The sequence below is a fragment of the Coturnix japonica genome, chromosome 2, assembly GCF_054131305.1.
Source record: "Coturnix japonica strain WE chromosome 2, WE-NBRP24, whole genome shotgun sequence".
Classification (NCBI taxonomy): domain Eukaryota; kingdom Metazoa; phylum Chordata; class Aves; order Galliformes; family Phasianidae; genus Coturnix; species Coturnix japonica.
Window position 1 is genome coordinate 44185995 of NC_140664.1, and position 23680 is coordinate 44209674.

At 45.6% G+C, this 23680-nt stretch overlaps 1 protein-coding gene and 1 long non-coding RNA gene across 4 annotated transcripts; one reads left to right on the forward strand and one right to left on the reverse strand.

Annotated features, from left to right (window-relative positions):
* Positions 1-5633: 5633 nt before the first annotated feature.
* On the reverse strand, positions 5634-9770 carry LOC107310053 (uncharacterized). The gene is made up of 4 exons (XR_014943427.1): positions 8200-9770; positions 7494-7606; positions 6723-6854; positions 5634-5757 (listed from the first exon to the last, which is right to left on the reverse strand). It is a non-coding gene; the product is annotated as an uncharacterized LOC107310053 (long non-coding RNA).
* A 103-nt stretch (positions 9771-9873) lies between these two features.
* On the forward strand, positions 9874-19213 carry TGIF1 (TGFB induced factor homeobox 1). 3 transcript variants are annotated; one of them, XM_015855362.3, is made up of 3 exons: positions 9874-10159; positions 16468-16694; positions 18082-19213. In XM_015855362.3, the coding sequence occupies exons 1-3, from the start codon at positions 10144-10146 to the stop codon at positions 18646-18648; spliced, it is 810 nt and encodes a 269-aa protein (XP_015710848.1). In that variant the 5' UTR covers positions 9874-10143; the 3' UTR covers positions 18649-19213. The 3 variants fall into 3 exon arrangements, with proteins under 3 accessions (XP_015710848.1, XP_015710849.1, XP_015710847.1); XM_015855363.3 differs by lacking the exon at positions 9874-10159 and adding an exon at positions 10979-11123; XM_015855361.3 differs by lacking the exon at positions 9874-10159 and adding an exon at positions 14143-14357.
* Positions 19214-23680: the final 4467 nt, after the last annotated feature.

A 23680-nucleotide genomic window follows, 5' to 3' on the forward strand; every position in this document is an offset into this window, starting at 1 on the left:
TGTATTTTAGCATGAGTGGGATGTGTTAACTATGAATAGAAACAGACATGTGAACCTTTTCACAGTACAGAGCCTAGTTCTTTGCATCCAGTAGGGTTAACTGCAAGTATCTAGTATTAAAACCAGCAGCAGTTTCTTTCCATGGAAGTGAGAACACACTGCTAACACATTAATTTCATAGAATCATAGAATCATTAAGGTTGTAAAAGACCTCTAAGATTACCTAGTCCAGCCATCCATCCACCACCAGCATTACCCACTAAACCATGTTCCACAGTACAACATCTACACATTTCTTGAATATCTCCAGGTATGGTGGCTCTATCACTCCTTGGGCAGCCTGTGCCAGTGCCCAACCCTTCTTTTGAATAAGTTTTTCCTAATATCCAACCTGAGCCTCCCCTGGCACAACTTGAAGCCATTCCCTCCTGTCCTATTGCAGAGAAGCAGCCAAACTGTACCTCACCACAACCTCCTTTCATGTCACTGTAGAAGGCAATAGTTTCCCCTTAGCGTCCTCTTCTCTGGATTAAATAATCCCTGTTCCCTCAGCTGTCCCTCATAAGATTTGTGCTCCAGTCCCACCACCAGCTTTGTTGTCCTTCCCTGGACACGCTCCTAGGCCTTGCTGTCTTTCTTGAAGTGAGGAACCGAAAACTGAGCACAGCACTCAGTATCCAGCCTCACCACAGCTGAGCACAGGGGCATGATCATCTCCCTGTTCCTGTTGGCTACATTACTTCTGATGCATGCTAGGATGCCATTGGCCTTCCTGGCCACCTGAGCATACTGGTGGCTCTTGTTCAGCTTAATGTCAACTAACACACCCAGATCATTTTCCTCTGCAATTTGCTTATGCAAATGAGCTTTCAGTTATTAAGTCAGAATGGAAAATGATATTTTTTTTGCAACTTTTAAAGGTTTTGTTTAACATTTAGGGCTAAGAAGTTCTGTCAAAGGTGAAGTTAATTAAAATATTTCAATTTAAGATGATTTTTATACAGAAACACTAGCAAGGACCAGCAGTATGCAGTTTGCTTTGATTTTGTGTCTTCAGACTCATCTGCACAAAAATTGAAGACTTAGATGTCAATAATGTGCCTTAAGCGCACACAAGTAAGAGACAAGTAGCTCCTTGAAAAGTTGTAAACAGCTCAACATAAGTCACTCAAACATGTTGTAGTCTTCCAATACACATTTCAGGACAAACCAGTTAATCAGACAGCTCCACAGCTGTGTTTCTCTCTGAACAGCTGATGTCAGATCCTCTGCCATTTGAGCATCCCACACAAAACTGTTAGCATCCAGGTGATTCAATTCCAACTCAAGAGACTAATGATCTTGTCAGCTTTTGTCACACCTCACTAAGTGATAGTGGGGTGGGGTAGGTATAAGAGAGCCTAGTGCTGCTTTTAGGATGTTGGGTAGGTATAAGAGAGCCTAGTGCTGCTTTTAGGATGTTTTGCTCTCATTGTGCTTCTTAGCTGCAAAAGATGGATGGATGACACAGATTTAAGGGTCTTAACACCTATCAGGTCAACATACAATTAACAGCTATATAAAGATTTGCATTTGCTCTGTAAGTATACAGTTTGTTCACCTAGCTTCACTTCTTTCTTAAGGGTCCCCGTCTTATCAAGGCATGAAATACACACACCACTAACCCAGTTTTCAGTCCAAGGCTGCATTCAGTCAGGCTGAAAATGCACTCACATTGAGGATCCCAACTCAACTGCTTACATGTCAGTGTCTCATAACCCACCACCATCATATCCCAAAGTTCCAGGGCAGTTACTACACATTTCTTTGGAAGATCAGCCTGGTTCTGCCTACTGCAGGACTAGACCCACAGATAAGTGTTCTTTAACACCTAATTTTGCAGGCCACTGAGCACCAATGAAAGACCAAGAATGTCCTTGGGTGTGATTTCTTGCATCTGAGATGACTGTGTCCCCAAAAAGATCCTAGTAATGAAGATTATCATTAACAACACCAACAAATCCTATAGTGTTGTCACAAGTCCCACATGGTCCATGAGATAGACATCCATGGAGTCGTTGCATCTTGAGATCCGTGTGACCACAAGTGCATTTCTGACACTGAAAATTGCTTTCTGACAGGTTGCCCTGCAGAAAAGAAACTACCTGTCACAAATTGCTTACAGGCCACCCACAATACTAAATATTGCTAACTTCCACGTTCCAGAAATCCAGACCCATGGATGATTCTGGCTTACAGTCTAACCTTTATGATTAAAAACGACTAAATCATTTTACTTAGGGCTATGAGGGACCCAGAGAAGTTGTGGATACCCCATCCCCAGAAGTGTTCAAGGCCAGGCTTGGTGGGTTCCTGGGCAGTCTGATCGAGTGGCAGGGTGGATGGAACTAGATAACCTTTGAGGTCCCTCCCAACCCAAGCCATTCTATGATAATACAATAGTTCAGCATTTACAAGAAATATCCAGTTAAATACCTTCACATGTGTTTTTTCCTCATGGTGTTTAGATTATCATTGGCCAGATGGGCTTATTTCAGTGAGAGGTAGCCCTTTTCATCTTTCAGGCTGGCCTCTGTACATCCAAAGCTTGTCCTGAGAAGTGCTGGATTTGATGAACACACATAGGAAGGGCACACTACATAGACCCTGCAAACACCATTCACACTCAAAAACATCAGCCATAGTGGCTGTAGATAACCCACACTCCCGTTTCCCTCCCCCATTCAGTCCTCCTTTACCTGCAACCCTTCAGCATTTGTGTTTAAACTCAAGTATAAACACCTGGCTTATTTCCTCCAGTATTAAAGTACAGAGGCTGAGAAAGTAGGAGTCCAATTGCTACAAACTTCTCTAAAGAAATAATAAAGAGGGAAATAATAATAATAACAACAAATAAATAAATAAATAAATAAATCAGCAAAGCTGTGGTCATGGTCAAACTCATTTCCTTGGACTGCAGCTCTTTCGTTGTTTCCTTCTTGGCTTGGCCACATGCAGGTTTAGACTCTCTAAATCATAACTCCAGACAGGAACTGTCCCGAATCATCACAATGTGCATTTGCCTTCAGAAGGCTGAGAGCCTCAGGCAATGTCTAGGATTTTACAGAAAGTTAGCCAACACCCATTACCTATCACTTTAAAAACCCAACACGCCTTTTCCAGCAGTAAAAAAGTAACTCTTTTCTAGACATAAAATACCCTTTTCATTGCCCCACCCAGCTGAAAGTAGCAGTTCATCAGCATCACCTGCAAGACAGAAGCAGTACTACCTAATTCTATACATTTGTTCCTGTTTGCTGGGCCTCTCAAGCAGGAAATGAATCTTTCCGTCAAGTACTTTGTATATAAATGCTCAGTGAATAAAATAGCTCAATTTTACCTTCCAACTGATGAAGCTGCGCCTCCACACTGCAAATCTGACCGGTCACTGAAGAGAATTCATTCTCCCTGTAACATCTATAATACTGAAAGAATATTCTGTTTGCAGAAAAGTAAATGCCAGTGGAGGTACAAAGCTGACAACTTTGAAAATAAAACTTGCAGTATTCAGAGCAAGTATAGTGTAGAGAAAGCAATAAAAGCTTTTCTAATTGCAACATACAGTGTTTAATTGCAGCCTGTCATAAAGTCTCGCTATTTATTTATTTTTTTTAATTAGGCCACATCCTTTCAATCTCTGTTCAACACAAGGTAACACATCTGAAAAGGTTTTTCTGTACTATTATAATCAATGCATAATACTCGTGCTTATATTCTTCTAAAAAGACATGGAAAATCAGAGGTCTCAAAAGATATTTTCTACATAAGCCTTCCACCTCAAAGACAGAATGGCAATTGTGCATCTCTAGCAAATAACTTCCTTTCACCCAAGCATAAAGCTGACTTTTAAGATGCCCATGTTCTGAACCCTTTTATTCTCTAGTACTCCATTTGCTTCTATTAGATTCTGGTACCATCACTTTGTTAATTCACAGATCATACATTGGTTAATGTTACACCAAATAATATTTAGTAAAATAATTCATTATGACTGCAGTCTTGTGCTTCTGCAAAGCGAATTTTACCTTGTTGTGTATAAATAATGTTTCTGAAATAGAATAATTAAAATAAAAACCACCAAAAAAAAAAAAAAAAAAAAAAGGCAAATTTCTAGTGCAGAAGCTAACCAAGCACATGGCTGATCCATTAAGTTATTTTGCTAAGACTAGACTATAGTAAACAGAATGGAAGAGCGCAGAGGCAGACTTACTCGGAGTTGTTTCCTATTAAATAAAGCATTCCGCCCCTCCCAAAATATCAGCTGCCAAGTGCTGACATCTTTTAGGCTTTGTTTTCATTGGCTTTATTGGGTGATTTTTGCACAGTTAGATACAGTTTGTTGGTTCAAAAATTTTAGTGGAGATAGACATTCAAGTATTTATTTTGACAAGGTCAGCTAAGCAAAGTCACTCTTGCTTGGGGTACTTTTGCAGTGAGCCCTTCTGCCTGGTCCTCAGAATGCACTAACCAGTTTGTGGTAAAAGCACGTTAGCTATCGCCCAAAAAAGAAAAAAATATATAAATTCCCAAACAATTTTTTTTGGTCAGCCATACCCACTTTACTTGCTTAACATCTTACAGATAAGAAAAAAACTGATTACATATATTGCACCTACAGTTTCAAATTTCAGGAAAGGATCTGTTTCCTTGCATGCCTCAAGTTCTTAAACTAGGCTGAGACTGTCAATCATGTCATTTGTCACGTTGATTATGATATGCCCACTTGCATGCTACAGGTAAGAACACAGCACGAGCTCTCCCCTACCTTAGACAAGAAGGTAAAGCAGGTTATGAGAGGTGCCAATGGTGGACAGAAACAATAACTGCTTCACAAACAGTAGAAATACACACCTGAGGTCTTATCCTTGTCTACCTTTTATCTTAGGTTAAAAACTGAAAGTGAACACTCTTATTCCAAGCAATACTGAACCTATAGTTCAGTTCTACATTTTAATCTTAAACAGTGGTCTGACTTCAAACTATAAACTTTTACACTAATGCAAGCTTCACAAACCACTCCCCAGAGGATCTATGCAGTTTTTAGTCTCAGAGTAGAAGCAATGATGCCACTGATGAAGTTTCAGCCTTGTCTCATAACCAACATTACTGCATGTATTTAAGTCGCATCTATAGTAATCTTGGTAATATTCTACTTCCATAAGCTTCTATACTGAGGCAAAGATGCTGGGGAGAACTATGTGGAGATGAGGGAGCAAGGGCTGGCACAGAGAAGAGTTAAGGAGGCCCCACTGCACAAAAACCTGCTATAGAAGCCCCTATTGCTCTTTGCCACTGTATATCTGATACCCTCAGCAGCAAACATGGTATCACTCCAGTGGCTAATGTTCATCAAGAACTACCTCTTGTTACCTTGAATCCACACTGAAGTCCATACTGAGAACCAAAACATTACAAACTTGATGTCATACAAGACAGGAATCGAGTGCAATTTCACATATAGGATTTTTTTTCCCCTCCTGTTTCACCTTTGACAAGCACAAGAGTTCACACAAAGCAAAAAGCACATTCAGGTTGCAAAGTCTACTGTCTGTAAGTTCTGAAGCATTAAAGATTGTCTTCACAACTTTGATTTACCTGTTTTTGCCTTTACAGAGATAGCAAACTGCATTCCAGTTATAAGGGCACGGCTGGTTGGCATAATTGAGACTTCCAACAGGTTTTTCACGAGGTTCTGAGCAACATGTTAAAAAGAAGAGGCTGAGGGAAAGGCAAATAATAGTCACGAATGAAAATGTGGTTGGAGCAAGAGAATCACAGCGTAAGACTAAATGGCTAATATTTATTATGACAAAAAGGTTGACAGCAGGTTGAGTTCAGGTCCTTATTCAATCCAATTATTTTTTTATATATAAACTCTGACCAGTGAGAAGGAGAAATCAGAACAGGTAAAGAACAATGAAGTGCCAAAGCTTGCAACTAACAGAAATGTATTTGGGAAAAGGGAGATTTGTGGTGATTTCAGTTGCATGAATGAACAATGCAATGACAAAAGTGGCTCAGCATCAAGACAAATATAAAGCCACGTACAAGAGAAACTTCAAACAAGCTACATACTCTCCCAGGTTGTTAAGATCCTCCGCTTAGTATGCAGCAGTAGCCAAAAGTAAAGCCTAACTTTCTGGATTCCATACGAAATAGGTCAAGAAGCAGTTTCAAAGACGTATATTGTAACCAGGGGCATAACTGTGCTGCATACAGTATTCTAAGCATAAATCACTCTTACTGGAAAATGGGACTAAATAGACTTGGGAAAGAACCAAGACAACAATCAAAGACTGGGAGTAATTCTCATAAGAGACTGAGAAGACTGAAAAATTTTATCTCGGAAAGCAGACATGATGAAAGCACTTCTGAACGGTACAGAGAAGGTAAAAAACAGGAACTCCTGTTTTCTTTGTTTCAAAGCACAAGAGGATATTCAATGAAGTAAATAGATAAGAAAAAATAAGATTCAAAAGTCTTTTTTATGTAATTCACATTTCAACATGGTACCTTGCCACTGACTGCCATTTCAGAGTTTCAATACCTTACTATATAGATACTAAACATTTATTCTACTGTACAAACCATCCACCATGATATAAGTTATATGAAACGATTGCTTCAGGGCTTCTATCTATTACAGATTAGGAAAGAACGTTTATGGGAAAATATTACCTCACCTCTGCCTTCTGCAGCCTCTCCTTTTCCTCCAGAACTTCTGAGATTAGTCAATGTCATGGATAAGAAAAGGTGAAGGTTGGGTGTGCCCGATAGCAACTCCTGTTTTGCTGTCCACAGGACAGAGATATTCACTGAAAGAACAGTTATTTGTTCCATCATTTTATTCACCTTGACAAAAGCATAACTGGCTTAACTTATTGAACGCTACTTAATTCTGTTCTGAATATAAAGTATAACATTTTCTAACAAACATTACAATGGCATTTCGAAGTTCCACAAAGATCAGTGTTTTTATTTTCATAAGGTCTTATAAATTGGAAAAATGTACCACCCTCCATTTTATGAATGGGAAACTCTAGCGGTGATAAAAAAATACCCATAAGGCCTAGATCTTTGCTGCCTGTAGTGGTTTGATATCAAAACACAGTCTTGGAGACTTCAGGGGTAGTTAGGCATACATGGGACCTCACAGCAACACTTGTAAGTCAGAAGCATGTAAGATATCACATGTGACAGCGTGACAGGGCAGAAACAAGCGTACATCACCACAGAACACAGATAAACCTCTGATACAGAGGGTTATTGCGTAGTACAAGATCTAGCCCCTCCAATTTTACTTCTCTCCCTTCTTAGAATCTAGTTCTACAAATACCTATAGCATGTCTATGCAGACAGATCCAGACAGAGCTGAACTTGCTCACGCTAAACCAGGCTGTTCAAACCTGTTGGTACAGACCTATCTTGACGTGTATGCATACAGCGCTGCTTACCCAAGGAGCTGCACAGAAGCCAAAAGTTGTTCGGGGAGCAGCATGAGATATGATTATTAGTGCTGATACAGCTCCAGCAGATTAAGTAATACTAAAACTGCAGCTTTGCCAACCTGTGGAAGGGGAAAAAAAAAGTGTGGAAAGTTATGTGTTTTCTTACGTATCAACTGCTTCTGCCTATGAATACCAAAAACCCATCAACAACTTAAGGGCCACCAGTTAACTGAATTCATTGGAAAAAAAAACATCAGGTTGCTCCCTATCCTTACAATTCCAACTCAGAATACGCAACAAGCTCACCTGCTACCTCTTTAGATATAATCTTCTTTCAGGTGGGTCAAATCTTTACTTTTAGAGAAGGCTACAGCAGTTTGCTTCCAACCACCCTACTTAATAGCAAGCTTTACCCGCTCTACTCACTTCCAGCGCCTCTCAGAGCCTCCATGTGCTAGAATAAACTAGAATCACAGAATGACCCGGGTTGGAAGGGACCTCAAGGATCATGTAGTTCCAACCCCCCTGCCTGGCAGGGCCACCAAACATACACATTTACTAGATCAGGTTGCCCAGGGCCCCGTCCAACCTGGTCTTGAACACCTCCAAGGACGGGGCATCCACAACCTCCCTGGGCAGCCTGTTCCAGGGCCTAACCACTCTCCTAGTGAAGAACTTCCCCCTAGAATCCATAAACAAGACCTGCTCTAACCTTGTCCTGGGGGCTGCAATCCAAACTGCACAGTGCACTGGACACTTTCTGTCTCTCCGTGTAGTTTCAACTATGGACACACCCCCTCAACACTTAAATCTACTAACAACTTGGGGAAAAAAAAGTAAAAAAGAAAATCCTCCGTGGGTACGTTGTACTTGGTAGGCTGGAAGAAGCGCTATTAAAAACAAGCTTCGGCTCGGTGTGAGAGTAAAGCGTTATTTTTCCCCCTTGGCCAGAAGAAAAAGGGAAGAGTTTGGTTCACTACTCGTCAGCAGCCCCAGGGCCATACAGCAACGCCTCCTCAGATCCTTGACATGTCTTTTGTTCGCTCCCCGTCGTTACTTTTTTGGCACGACCGAGCACGGACGGCTGAAAGCGCCGGTTTCAAGAGTCAGCCCTCACAGCTGGGGAGCGGGACTTTAAAAAACACACAGAGAGAGAAACAAAAACAAAAGCGGGGCCGGAGGAGCGGCGGGAGCTGCTCTGCGGGACGCGGGCACGCACCGAGGGCGGTTGGGCGGCGGGTAACGGCGTGACTCAGCTCTCACCCCCCCAGCCCTCCCCGTTGGGCAGAGCCGAGGGTAGCGGAGAGCCGGCCTTGCGGGCCGGAATTGCTCAACAGCCGCCCGCCGCGTGAGTCCCTCGCTCAGGATGTAACAGCTGTTTTATCTCCGGCAAGGTCGCTGTAATGACGCTATGTAAAAATAGTTACGAGGTGCTTGGGAGGGTTCGCTGTTGAAACGCGGCCGTTTCCCGCTCGGAGGTGAATGCGCGTCTTTGTGGACGTACGAGAGGGAGGCAGAGGGGGGGGGGGAGGATGGGATGGGATGAGGATGTGGGGGAGGAAAGGAGCGCTGTTTTGCCGTAGGACTCCGTGATTTCATCAGCCGCCTGCAGCACGTGGCCCTGCAGCAGTACAACAAACACACGCGGCCACGCAGCGCTGAGCAGCTCGTGGCTCTCCACGCGCGACCTGTCCGCAGGGCCCCACTCCGTTCCGTGCCTTCCTTCCCCTTCCCCCCCTGTGCTCTGCGGGCAGCCCCCGAACAACCGGGAGCGTGAAGCGGAGCCGCTGGCGGGTCGCGTCTGTCTCATCTCAGGAGGAAAATAAACTGTTGCTGCACCACGTGCTCGCCCGAGAGGGATGAGTCAAGCCGAGAGACTTTTCTCTCGCTACCAGAGTGTGTCACGGCAACATCCACCGAGCAGCGGGGGCACAAACGGCCCGGTGTAAAAATAAACCCCGAAAGGGACGCGCCTGCCCGGGGAGGGGGCGGCGGCGACACCGGAGGGGCCCCGCGGAGCCGGGCGGGGTGTGGGGCTCCTCGGAGGGCTCCGCACACATTCTCCTTTCTTCTCTGCGGAGGAGTGGGTGGTTCATCCGGCAGCAACAGGAGGAGGCGAGTCAAGGGCAGCTGTCAAAACCTCCCCCCTCCGCTCGGCCCCTTCTCCTTCCAGTTTAACGATCAAACAAACGCCTGCCTGCAAGAAAGGCGGGCGGGCTGCCGAGTGAGTGTGTGTGAGTGTGTGTGTGTGTGTGTGCAGGAGCAGCGTGCCCCCCGGCCCTCCCTCCCTCTTGCCGCGCCTGGGAGGGGAGGGGAGAGGCGGCGGGAGGAGGGAGGAGGCAGCGCCGCGAGTGCGAGCGTAGCTCCGGGTGACTCTGCCTCAGTCACTGCGGGAAGGGGGAGGGCGGCCGCGCGCACCTTTTCCTCCCGTGCCTTCTCCCACTTTCACGAGGAAGGAACAAAGGCGAAGCGAGACCGCAACGGCCGGAAAGCCCCCAGGGTAGGCGGAATCCCGCGGCTCCCTGGCAGCAACGCGGCCCCGGACCGGCCGCTTAGCCGCGGTTGTTCGCCGTCCTCCTCCTCCTCGTCGCCGAGTTGAGAAGCGGAGCAGCGTCCCGCCTCGCCTCCCGGAGCGCGGCGGCCCATCGCCGACACGATGAAAAGTAAACGAGGTACGTGCCGGGCTCCGCTCGGACCCGCCGTGACAGCGGCCGCCGCTCGCTCTTCCCGCCCGCGTTCCCCGCGGAGCCGCAGTGGCCGTTGGCGCCGCTCGCGGCCGTTGCTCGGCGGTCGCTGTCCGCCCTCCCCGTCCCGCTGCCCCGCTGCGAGGCGGGGGTCGGCGCTCAGCCCCGCTCTTTGTCTGCGGCTTGGAAGCCAGAATTCTATCACTCCTATAGTGCCGCTTTTCCCCTACCCTCGTTGCCCTGAAGAGTGGGAAAGTTTCCCCGCGCTTAGGGTTAAAGGGAGAAAGAAGACTGCTCCCCCCCCACCCCCACCGCAGCGGGTTTTCTTTGTGTGTGGGTGTACAGACAGCAAACTTTCAGCTGGCGGCCGCGCTTTAAGTGCTTTAAATCAGAGCCCGGCCGCAGCGGCGAGCAAGAAGTTGGCGAGGCGCGTCCGTGCCGTTGTGAGGCGGCGTTGGAGCGGCGCTACTCAGCGCCCCGGGGCCGTGCAGTTGGTTCGGGCTGCTCGGATCAGCCGCTCACAAAGGGACCCGGGGCACAAAGAACCAAGTTTCGGCGGTTCGCAGCCCCTCGACCTTCCCCCCCTCGTACTCCCCCCTTCCCCGTCCCCCTTTGCAGTGATTTGAGGGCACGGCGCTGACTCGGCGTGTCGCAGCCCTCAGGTAGGCTGCGATTCGTCACCTCGTTCTTAGGCACGGTGTTGTGTTTTTTTTTCCCTCCTGTATGATTTCGCTGAATTAATTTAGCCCGGTTATTTTTAGGACATTCCTATGCTCCCTATTTGCACAGCGGTGGTGAGCTGGTTTCCTGTCTGCTGTTGCTTCCATTGTTCAGACCTCTCCCCGAGGGCAGCCGCCGGTTGCCGAAATACCAAACTCCCCACACTTTCGACTGTTGTTCTTGCCACCCCCCCGAAATAAACGCGTGTGAAAAGTGCTGACGTCGTTTCTAGGTATGCATGTGTAGGTCTTTGTGCGAGCCAGCCGCTCCGAGGGCTGCAAGTTGTGGGCTGGGAACAATAGGGACAATAGGAGGTGACGTGCCGGAGGGGCAGCTCCGCACAGGGGCCGGGGGCTCTGCCTGGTACCGAGCGGGAGGAGGGGAGAAGGGATGGGACGAGTGCGAAGTGTTGAGGCTGGAGCCTTTGTTGTGTTGTGCTTGGGGCCGTCCGAGCCTCGCTGGAAAGTTTGGAAGAATGACTTTGTTTGGGATTTCTTGCTCTCAGCCCTAGAAAAATCCCGTTTGAAGGAGGCAAACAAACGTACAGCGTAGCCGAGAGTGGCCGCTTTAAAAGCAGCACAGCTCAAGCTGTGAAGCGCGAGGGGAAGCAAACGAGCTGGTTCCTCAATTATGAAATGAACTCAAAGGAAAAGTTTTTTTGTGCGTTGTTTTTTTTCTTTACAGTGGAAATTCCCTCATGCAGATCGCGGTTACTTTGAACAATTTTAAGCTGATTTCTTTTTGTTGTTGGCTTTTAAACTCACATTCAACTTTAGTTAGATCTCCTTTTTTTTCCCCCCTCTTTTTCCTTTTTGCTATCAGGCTGTGGGTTAAAACCCCGAGGACAACTCGCTGGATGGGTTTCATTTGCAAATAATAAGCTGATAGCGATCGCGCTGAACATACTCAGCTTGTTAATTACCTTTCGAATACTCTCTTGCGAAGGGCCAGGCATGTGCTCAAGTTGATACATGTGAGGAATCCTACCGAGCTCGGTTACGACAGGACCTGAGCCGTAGATGGGACCCGTCCTGTTTATCTGTGCTCCTAACAATCCCGTTTCAATTCGCTCAGCCCCGCCGGGTGGGGTGGGAGGCTTTCCAGAAGGTGATTGTTTTGTCTGCCTCCTCTCTGGAGGGCAGAGATTTGTTTCTTGTGGTAACTTTGTCCTGTTTTGAATAACAATTGGCCTGTGCCACTTCCTCTGCGAAGCTCTTCCTCGACACAATGGGACGGTGGTGGTGTTTTTTTTTTTCCCTAATAGCTCGAATGTTGCACTTGCTTAACTCCTGCTTCGCCTCAGCCACTCCGAATACTTCGCCCTCCCCCTCGAGTATTTCGGCGTGACGCCTTAAGGAGCAGCGGTCCATTCTGAAATCAGCTTTAGTTCTCGCTGTTCTTCTCGAGTGGTTTCAGAGCTGTTGGCCATCGGGTGCTGAGCCCAGGGTTGTACACAGGGCCCTGGGAGCAGTCTGCTCTGTTTCCATTAGTTTTGGGGCTGTGACAGCACGCGGACAATAGCAGGACATGGGGAAATGGCTTTAAGTTAAAAGAGGGAAGATTTAGGTTGGATGTTAGGGGGAAGTTCTTTACTAGGAGAGTGGTTAGGCCCTGGAACAGGCTGCCCAGGGAGGTTGTGGATGCCCCGTCCTTGGAGGTGTTCAAGGCCAGGTTGGACGGGGCCCTGGGCAACCTGATCTAGTAAATGTGTATGTTTGGTGGCCCTGCCAGGCAGGGGGGTTGGAACTACATGATCCTTGAGGTCCCTTCCAACCCGGGTCATTCTGTGATTCTGCGGTGTCCAACTAACCTATATATGTGGCTGCAGCTGGGAGGATAAACTAATGTGATAGGAAGGGATGGTGGTTGTGTAGCTCTTTGGTGAAGCCCCTCGGTGGACATATACTGCTCATCCGTGGGGTGGTGGTGGGAATGGAGCCCTGTGGTGTTGCTCCACTCATCCCCAGCCCTCTGCTGGCATGCCCGAGCTGCTTTGGCTTAGTCATGTGAAAGCAGCGTTTCTGTTTAGTTGAACGTGTTCAAGAGAAGACAGAAAGTAACCTGACACTGGCTTGTTTTTAAGATGAAATAAATTAGTAGGTCAGCTGGGGCTGCTCGGCGTGTCCACTAGCCTTTATTCTGGGCGTAAATAGCAGTAAGCCAATGGGTCTGGCAGTGGAGCTTGGCCAGAAACCTTTTCAGTTTGGCCCTGTTAAAACAGGAAGCCAGCAGCGAATAGCCTGATTACTAACACGAAGGAAAAACAAAGCTGGGTTGTAATCAGCAGGAATGCTTTAATGAAAACAGAGCTTTGACAGCAACAACGTGGCTCCTGCTCTAGTAAAAAATATCAGCTGGGGCCGTGCGAGATTTCTCGCCAGGACTTCCTGCAGCCACGCCGAGCCGAGCTATCTGCACAAAGTTCAGAGGGCTGCTGCTCTATTTAAATGAGCTCATTTAAATGAGGAGAAGTTGTAACACACTGGGTTTCCTGCTCACCCCAACCTGCTCTGTGTCACTGACTCGCTCTGTCAATTCATATGACACGCCGAGTGAGCCGGCCAAAGGGCAGGCTCTGCGTTGACTCATTCCTTGCTAGGTAGGCTGTGGTTAGTCAGAAGACAACTTTTACTTCAGGAGTGCTATGGCTGAAGATCGGGTTTGCAAAACACAGAAGCGTTTTCACGCTGCTGCCTTTTAGTGTTTTGCCACTTTTTTTTTCAGGTGAATCACAGAATCACAGAATGACCCGGGTTGGAAGGGACCTCAAGGATCATGTAGTTCCAACCCCCTGCCTGGCAGGGCCACCAAACATGCACATTTACTAGATCAGGTTGCCCAGGGCCCCGTCCAACCTGGCCTTGAACACCTCCAAGGACGGGGCATCCACAACCTCCCTGGGCAGCCTGTTCCAGGGCCTAACCACTCTCCTAGTGAAGAAGTGAAAAAGAGCAACAGTTTTGGAACAAGTTTTGCTGCTGAGGCAGTTTTCTCATATCCAGCTCCAGCAGATTGCTGCAGCTGTGCTTTTAGGTCCTGGGGAAGTCAGGCCAAGCGGGGCAGTGGTGTGTCTGGAGGACTTGTCGTTGTGCCATGTAAATATGGCTCACGGGCTGTTAGACACCTAATTTTCTCACAGGAGTAGTTTCTTTGGCTCCTTATTTCCAGCTTTCACTGTTTGCCTCTCCCTGTTTTCTTCCAAAGTCCTGTCTGGCCTATTATATTTAAAAACAAACAAAAAACCCAACCCACTCAAGTGCTGCAAGGCTTCTTGTTTCTGACAAACAAGGGCAGCACACTTGAAAACACTGTCTGAATAATGGAGGCTAGTTTTAGCTAGTTTTTAAGTTCCGTCTGGGAGGCATGAGTTGCTTTGCAGAGCTATCGTGCTGTCTGTGCGTGACTTCATTCCAAGAAGTGCTACTTACGGCTCCAGAGGACCCCGTTGTGCAAGACATGTTCTCAGGTTAGACTGCGGGCATGACAGCACTTTGCATGAAACTATTACAAATAGAGAAGAGGATGCTCAGAATCATTTTAAAGGAAACTTGACATACTTTCTACGTGAGTTAAGAACCTGTTTACATCATTTGGGGTTTATCTCGTATAGGCCGTTTGAATATTATCCTATTGTTCTTGTGCTGTGACTTGGATAATTTATGTGGCAAATCATCCCAGGAAAAGTTTGGTATGTCAGTTTGGTGTTTGACGGTTCCATAAATCAGCAGTTGAGAGAAGGAAAACAATACTAAGTGAGTTACTGAAGTAAGGATGCCAGACACTTTGCAGATTGATAGTTCTCTTGGGAATGTTTGCGTGTCCAAAATATGCATTGAGATCTGAGTGACTTAAACCAAATTTAAGGATATCGAAGCTTCTCATAAATAAGAGGAAGAAAGGCAACAACTTGCAGTATCAGCTTTGGTCACGGTTTGAAGGTGTGGGGGGAAATCCTACCCTCCATACGCACTGGGAAGTAATGAGCAACAGTTGCACACACCCCTTTTTTTCCTATTGCTTTATATAGTTGTATGCTTTCCCATGTGCATGTATTAAATTTCAGGGCTAACTCTTTCCTTAAACAGAATCTTTGAATTATGGGTAGTAGCCCACATACATTTTTATTCTATTTTTTTAACTTCTGCCATTTAACTTGGCTTTTACTGCTCATGTTTTTAATTTTGATGTCATGAATGAGCAAGTTCCTTTTTCTTTCCCCCACCCCCAACATGAAATACAAACTACAGAAGGAGATTATGGGCTTCTTGTTCTCGACTTTTTTTCTGGAAGACACTTCTGAAAGTTAATATATTCTCACTTGAAATTAGTATTGGGTTGTGCTAATTGAAATGGGTGCTGTCTTGTTTAGATCTATGTGCATTTTATAAGGTGAGCTCAACCTGGTGACTACTAAAAGTTTTTAATGTATTTTATGATAGTTTCCTCAGCGCCTTGTATATTCTACAGAAGGAGGAAATTGTAGCCTTCCTAGCTGTTGACTGTTAAATACTTTGTTTCTTTTTAATTACCTAATGTAGCATCAAGTAGTCATCTAGTGTGTGGGGATAGGACTAGGGGTAATGGGATGCAAGTACAGCATAGGAAGTTCCGCACGAATGTGCGGAAGAACTTCTTTACAGTGAGGGTAATGGAGCACTGGAACAGGCTGCCCAGGGAGGTGGTGGAGTGTTCCTTCTCTGGAGATATTCAAGACCCGCCTGGACGCCTACCTGTGTGACGTGGTGTAGGGAGCCTGCTTTGGCAGGGGGGTTGCACTCGATGAGCTCTAGAGGTCCCTTCCAACCCCTACAATTCTGTGATTCTGTGAAGTAGTGTGGTATACAGAAGGGGACAATTAATTGTTTGTTTTTCTAACAATTGCAGCATTCTGATACTGAAATGCAATTACGTTTTAGAAGTCTATCATCTGTCATGCTGGTACACTTGTACATGACTACAGCACCTGGTTCTTCCCTTATCCTGCACTTTTTATTGAATAAATATCTACTTGAGAGCGAAGGCAGACACAGTTTTCCTTTCTTTCTTTTCTTCCTCAGGAGATCCGAGATGAACTATTAATTTATAAAAAAATCTCCAAGCTATCCCTCTCACGAGGGAAGCATCAGCATTTTAAGGGGTAATTAAATAACCCGCCACTGGAGTTGGGTGTATGGGTTTTCAGTTCTCGTCTGCTGGCCCTTTGCCCAGCCCCTGGTTATCCTTGAAGAGAAGAGTGCTGAATGCATGCATACCATAGCAAGCAAATTTGGACAATATTGGCATTAGATAGAAGCTATCTGATAACAAGCAGTAGATAAAAGGTTGCTAGGGGAACGAAAATGAGGGTTTACAGAGAATTCCCTTAGGAACAGCTCATTGGTGCTACTTCTTGTTCAACTGGCAGTAAAGCTACAGCCTGACAAGTTAACACTACAGGACAGATCCCCCATAAAGCAGGCTGTGCCGCTATTTGTGGTAAAAGTGCTGAATATAACACAAGTCTGAACCATGAAGCGCTGGAGCTAAGTAATTTCCTGAGGTGGGAGGCTGATTGTGCTCGTCTTTTGTAATTGCAGGTGTAGTTGCAATATCAGGCAGTGAAACAGAGGATGATGACACTATGGATGTCCCACTGGATCTTTCCTCATCTGCTGGCTCGAGCAAACGGAGGAGACGTGGCAACCTACCCAAAGAGTCCGTGCAGATTCTTCGGGACTGGCTTTATGAGCACCGCTACAATGCTTATCCTTCAGAGCAAGAAAAAGTGCTGTTATCCCGGCAAACACACCTCTCCACACTACAGGTATTCAAATAAAGCAGTTCTTTAGTTTATAGGAGCTGTTTTCTGATTTCTTCTTCATTTACTTGTCGTCTAGTCACTGATGTGAATGTTTGCACATCATGTGATGTTTCATGTTGTTGTTTTTTTTTCCTTTTCTGCTTCTCTTTTTTTAAACATTCCTTATTCTATTTCTGATGGCAGCTTTAAGGGCAAATGCAGATGAGAGGTGTGTTATGATGATCTTTGTTTACTGGGAATAAAATGACATATTCGGGAGAACAGACAGTTGTGAATTTGAATGTGCATGCTAATTTTTTTTTGCAGAATTGGGACCCAAAAGACATAAAGTGTCAGTGTGTGGTAATTTATTGTGAGGAGAAAGGATTCATTTGTCAACAGAAGCTTTACGGTGATAGATGCAGAGCCGAGCATATCACTCTGCCTCTAAAACTGCAACTTGAGGCCCATTCCCACAGAACGTGAACATCTATAATTATGTGTACGATGAGTTCCATTAAGATCAGTGAAACAACTGATAGATACGGATAGAGCTACTCGAGTGCATTAGCATGGGTGTGATCAGGCTTTTATGTGGCTGGTTTTGGATTCTCACCCAGCAGCAGCTGTAAGGTCCCCTGGACTCATCATTCTTTCCTTTTTTGATCACCTTTGGTGGGAGTGCTGTGAGCAATTGCTTATTCCCATTTCATGGAAGGTGATTGCAGGAAAGCTTATGCAAAACCTGCTTTTGAGAGATGCTAAATGTAGTGTTCTTGTTGGCTTCTGGGCTTTTTTTCTTTTCGTCCGATTAATTCGTTAGTACAAAATCCACAATTGGCTATAAAGTAGAACTCCCTTTGTGTAATACCGTAAAGAAAACCTTCTTCACGTAGTAAAACACACACACACAAAAAAAAATAGACGTTAAACTATAAACTGTCCCGTATTGTCCAGGAACTGGTTTGATATTTAAACAAGGACAAACTTAAGTGAGGTAATTCGTGTTATGTCTGTCGACACAGTCAGTTGAACAAGGAAAATCAGTAACTATTTGTGGGAGGAGTGGCCCTCTTCAGAGAGAAAAGGTTTTCCTGTTGTTAATTAACCTAAGCACGGTGAACAATGGCTAATAGATTAATGTGTGTGCACAGGGTTAAAAGCTAAACCTCTGGGCTCAGGCTGGCCGACTTCAGATGTCCCGGGGCTTTCTGTAGAAGGAGCAGGAGCTGGGGGTAGAGAGGGGAGGAGGGAAAAGGTCTCAGCCAGGCTTGTCAGAGCTTGTCCCATGGTCTCTTTTGTTCGATTGAGGAAACTGCTTGGAGGGAGTCATCAATCTAACCCAACGACTCTAATGGCACATAGTTGGAAGTGAATGAAGGTAGAAATTAAGATCTTGTTGTGTTCTCAGGTCTGCAACTGGTTTATCAACGCACGCCGCAGGCTCTTACCTGATATGCTGAGGAAGGACGGCAAAGACCCAAACCAGTTCACCATCTCACGGCGAGGGACCAAGCTTCCTGAAGGCAGCATGGTGGAGTCCTCCATGGGCACAAAGAACTTCCTTCCCTTGCTGGAGGAGAGCCCCTTCCTTCCTGCCTCTGCCACTCTCAGCAAGACTGTGTCCTCTTCCAAGCCTGTGTCTCCTGGGTCTGTCCTGGCTCGGCCCTCGGTGATTTGCCACACGACTGTGACTGCATTGAAAGATGCCCCTTTCCATTTTTGTCAGCCAGCTGATGTAGGCCAGACCACAGACCTGCAGCAGCCCCCGGCCAACGCCTTCACAGACAGCTCCCTCTCCTACCACGAGGATGCCTCTAAACTGGGACCTGGTGCGAATGCGCAAAGCGGGCTCTTTAACACTCCTCCTCCAACCCCACCAGACCTTAACCAGGATTTTAGTGGATTCCAGCTACTGGTGGATGTTGCACTCAAGAGGGCGGCAGAGATGGAGTTGCAGGCAAAACTCATGGCCTAAATCCCCTTCATTCTCTTTCCTCATTTTGTTTTTTATCCAGGCAGGGATCTAACAGCTGTGTGGTTATTGCCACCCACACAATATCAAAAGACTTCACTGCATTATTATTATTTTTTTTTTTATTAATCTTATTTGCACAAGGGATTGCTGAAATGAAGCTTCCTGTCACTGAGATGGTCTTCAGTGGAATATGGTCATTCCAAGAATTATAAACTTTAAAGCTACTGTAGAAAGAAAGGATTGTGTGGGTTTTTTTGTTGTTGTTGTTGGTTGTTTTGTTGTTTTTTTTTTTAATATTTTCTTTGTAGGTTTTTCATAATGTGAGATGGTTCCCAAGATCATGTGATTTGTTTTTTTTTTCTATCAGACTGTGCAATATCTAGTAATGATATAGAGCCTTCTTATCATTCCCACGCGGAACAGAATATACCGATGTGTTGTCTAAAATAAATTTTCAATTTTTTTAACAATAAGAACTTTGGATGATTATGCTTTTTTTTTCTTTTTTTTTTTTTTTCTTTTTTTTTTTTTCCCCCACGGTGTAATAAAATATTTTCTTTAAAAATGGATGAATGAAGAGTATTCTGTTGCACGCAAACGTTGCGGAAAACATAGCTTTACTCTCGAAATAAGAGAGAAACATATTTGACCTAATGCTGACTTTGTTTGGTTTAGTGAGCTGCACTAGCAGCTGTTGTTAACCAGATGTTCAAAGGAATGCTGAAAAGTGGGCCTGAAGTACCTGATTGTGTTCTGCTGCATTGACCTTTTCAAAGAGGCCAAAGAGAGCGGTGTAGTCAGCTTGCATTACATTTCTGTAGGGGTGTCTTAGGCCCCTCTCAGAGCTGGAGTATTTTGGCTCCTAGAAATACCATAGGGCTTAGGGTAGGGGCCCGTGGGGAGGCTTTCCTAAGGATGAAACAAAGAGGCCAGAAAAGGGTTGGGGTGAATATTTTTTTCTAAGTCTTTGTGGTACAGCTACTAGACATCTTTAAATACTAACTTTGATGGGGTCAGGAAGGGCAACACAGCTTCTGATTTTCTTGGGCTAGCAATGGTAAGACTTTGGCTCTAATTCCTGTAGACTGAAATAAGAGAGAGAGTCAGGTTGAAAGCTGTGTTTTGGGAGCCAGATCCTTTGATATGCTTTAAGCACCAAACGGGTACGTGATCTCTGCTGTATTTGGGTGTATTTTGGCCAGTGGAATTTTCTGAAAAGTTACTTTTGAGAGGAGGACTTTGGCTATCAAAATGAATTAGTACCTAAAAACACAAAGGGGTGCAACTCATATTTCAACTTCTTTGGATGTCCACTGCCCACCCCCGTCTTTCTAACAACAGTGAAACAGGAGACCCTCAGTGAGAAAAATCAGTTCTGGCTAATCCTTGAAACTGCTTGGGTGACTGAGGGAGGGTTTTGTGGAGCAGGAGAGCAGGCAGATGTAAGGATATTCTTAGGAGTAGACTGCAGTGTGTGCTGGTTTGTTGGTTGTTCTTTTTTCTTCCTTTCCCTGTGGCTTTTCTTTTTGTAGGCGGCAGAAAACTGTTTGTCCTCTGGAGTATTCTTTGAAATTCTGCTCAGCGTAGGACTTCTTTAAACCTTTAAAGTCAGCGTTAATGTGTTGGAGGAAAAAAAAAAACAGGGGCTTGCTCATGTGTACATCAGCTTTGGTAACAATAGAAACAATGCAGAGCTGTCCCTGTGTGCTGTGTGATTATAGAATCAGGTTTTTAACTTTTACAATACATTTTCAACTGAAACAAAGCTACAAATAAAATAGTTCTGAGCATAGCCAAGTGTGGCTGTGGGTTTTATCTTCAAGTAATAGCACACGAGCCCAGAAAAGAGCCTTGAGTCCTGTCCCTTTTCTTGGACGTACTATTCTTCATGCACCAAGGCTATTTTCCTTGGGATACCTGGTCACCTTTTTATCTGTTCAGGAGGCAGTTCCTCACACAGAGGGTGGTGATGCACTGGAACAGGTTGCCCAAGGAGGCTGTGGATGCCCCATCCCTGGAGGCATTCAAGGCCAGGCTGGATGTGGCTCTGGGCAGCCTGGTCTGGTGGTTGGTGACCCTACACATGGCAGCGGGGTTGAAACTGGATGATGGTTGTGGTCCTTTTCAACCCAGGCCATTCTGTGTTTCTATGATCTACCTGGAATAGGCTTTTGAGTTCGTATGAAGTCAGCGTTGAGCAAAAAGTGGAGCAAGTTGAAGAAAATCCTTTAGTGGCATAGATGTTTGCTCTCAATGGATGCTAGGCACCCAGAAAGAAGTGTTGTCTTTGCTAAGAGGTTCATAAGATGCTTTCTTGTCCGCATGACATAAGCATTCTATTGCAACACTCCTTACGCCTGTGCTTCAGGCACTGCCTAAGAAAAAACGATCTCAACCCTGTTTGAGTAGTTGGACTTTTTCCTTGTTCTTTTTGTTTTCAAGGTGGTAGAGTTTGCTGAGTGGTTGAGGAAATGCAGGGGATCTTATCATTAAAGGGTGTTCTCAGATTTTTCCTTAGGAAAAAAAGTTTTGCTTGCTGAGCTGATCAGTTCTGTAATAGCACCAGAACAACTGCAGTAATTAAATGAAAATAGGAGGAGGAAGAAAATTTGCCATTCAGGTTAACAGTTTCCATTGAAAGTAAAAGCTTGTGGTCTGTGCTGTTGTCATTCAATGCTCTGCCACACAAAGTGACACTGGTGTAACAACCAGAGCCCTGCCCTTGTGATGAGTGCTGCGTTTCCATCTAGCTGACACCTATCCCTGGGACTTGACTTGTGACCAGTTTTGCTTGAGGCTGATTGTTTTTCTTTTAATTGTTGCTTAGGGTAAGGCTACACCTGGAAGTTCAATTGCAGTCATAAACCAGTGGAGTAGCACCTGGTGCACAGTGAAATGACTTTCCCCTCTCCCAGGTGTTACTTTACTTGAAGGAAGTAAATGACTCACTGAGTATTCACTAAAATAAAATCAAAGGCAGTTTCTGCTTAGTGCTACTTCGGTTCAGACTACTGTATTTTGCTCAGATCTGTTCCTTCTGAGCCAAAACCTGTAGATAACTCCAGATAAAATGACCAAAGGTTCATTTTGGGCGTCAGGCGGAGCTGGGATCCAGAATGAAGAGTCCCAGTGACTAACGAGAGCAAGGCTGCCTGTGCCAGCCACTCATCCCTGTGAGAACAAAGGGAAAGTTGATTTCTGGCAGCTTGTTTGGCTGTGGAATAGGGGGGAAAAAAAAGAAGAAAGCAGTGAAAAGAAACAATGAGACAACAAGGGCGGTTTTGCTGTTCTTGCTGCAGTGATAAACCTAATCATGAGGCAGCTGTCAAAACCCAAGCTCTGCCTGCGAGCACCAAGTGGGAATGGCTGCTGATGCGAGGCCAGCAGTGCCGTACTGTGCCGTATGGAGTGTGCTGCTGGCCAGAGCCCGAGTGACCCAGGAGGAGCAGCAAATCTGAGACAGCCCGCCAGCAGACTTGTTTTCATGGCTGTTGTGTCTTGTAAACAACTTGTGGCAGCTGCACGTGATAAATCCCAGCGCAAAGCAAGGATAATTACAATAGGGAGGGGATCTTGGGACTGGCGACTGTGTATATGTGTGTGCGGGGAGGGCATCTCATGGGATGCTGGGAGGGATGTAATATCCCACACATCTACTGGCTTTTGCTGTGAGGTCAGCATCTGTAATGCACTCAAACAGCTGGGGCTCTTGCAATGCTGCTTGTCAAGGTGTGTTTTTCTTCCAGCCGTTTTTCTTATTAGCACTTGAGAGCCGCTCCTGCGCTACTTCCTAACTCTTTTAAAGCTCATTTGGGTTTTCTTTTTTTTCTTCCTCTTCTTGGCGCGTTGCATTTGTCAACTTTCCCTATGGCTTTTGCCAAGTAGGGATTACTGGCGCGGACGCAGCTCTCGTTTGCTGCTCAGGACATGACTTCTTTAAAGTCTCTTGTTCAGCAGTTGCCAGAAACCTTACGTCTGTCCCGTTTCCCTGGGTTAGCCAGCTCTTCTCTGTAAGTTCCAGTATTCAGACTAAAGGAAAAGAGCTTAGATGAGCCACTCACTCTAGCAAAGCGTCACTTTGAGCTGTTGCTATTCCAGACATAGTAATTGCATCCACATGTGCTGTGTGCCATTCGGCGTCTGCTCTGCTGCCTGCCGTGGCAGTGAGTGCGAACACAGTCACAAGAAGCAGACCTGGCTACACTACAGAGTCAAAATTCAGACTGTTTTCTGTGTCCAAGTTTTGCACCCATCTCTGCCGACAGCTTAAAGCCATGGCTGCATGCACTTAGCAGTTTTGCTCACCTTTCCCTCTGTGGCTTCCTTTGCCTTACAATTCACATTCATGAAGCTCTCTTGGCCCTGAGGAACAGGGTCTGTGACTACCGCTGGCAGATCTCACAGGGATGGCTGCACAGATTGCAGCCTGGGGCAGCTTCCCACAGCCGAGTAACCACATACCCCTGTGGAGTGCTAACCCAGCTCCCACAGCTGGTGAGATATGAGTTGGTCACAATCACCTCCCAGCTCAGCCCTGTTTCACTGGATAGCATGGTTTTCTCCAGAACTCATGGTAGTGTTGTACTTTCAGTTTCTTACCTCAATGCTTAATTAACCTGCAGATGTGCACACAGGTAGCAGCACTTTGAAATGGTGATTTAAAGGAGGGCAAGTGGTGGCTTGTGAGTATGGGCTGGTTGTGTGCAGCTGGTAGTTCTCTGTCCCTGCTTGTATTTGGGCAGCTTCCTTTGGACCACAGAATAGGGTTGGGGCTTCTTTCCTTGCCTGAAGATATCTAGTGGTGTTGGCCTTGTAGTGAAGAATCCTCACCTGTGTATTTTTGCTGTGCTGCTGGAGAAACACTGCCCTGTTGGTATAGATTACCCAAGCTTCTCTGTCAGTGGCGTTTCATGGGTAGGAAGGGCTCAGCTACGTTAGAAGAATGTTAGTCATTATTAAGTAAATAACTCCCAATTGTGAGACCTGTGAAAACAAAATAATCACTTGACTTGTGGGAAGAATGTTATATCTG

What these genes read in the sequence shown, in the direction of transcription:
- TGIF1 (XM_015855361.3), top strand. Translation starts at nt 14,255, where the DNA reads ATGAGTTGCTTTGCAGAGCTATCGTGCTGTCTGTGCGTGACTTCATTC. An exon ending in TGTGCAAGACATGTTCTCAG is followed by an intron (nt 14,358 to 16,467) that starts GTTAGACTGCGG and finishes TTGTAATTGCAG; the next exon opens with GTGTAGTTGCAATATCAGGC. An exon ending in CACACCTCTCCACACTACAG is followed by an intron (nt 16,695 to 18,081) that starts GTATTCAAATAA and finishes TTGTGTTCTCAG; the next exon opens with GTCTGCAACTGGTTTATCAA.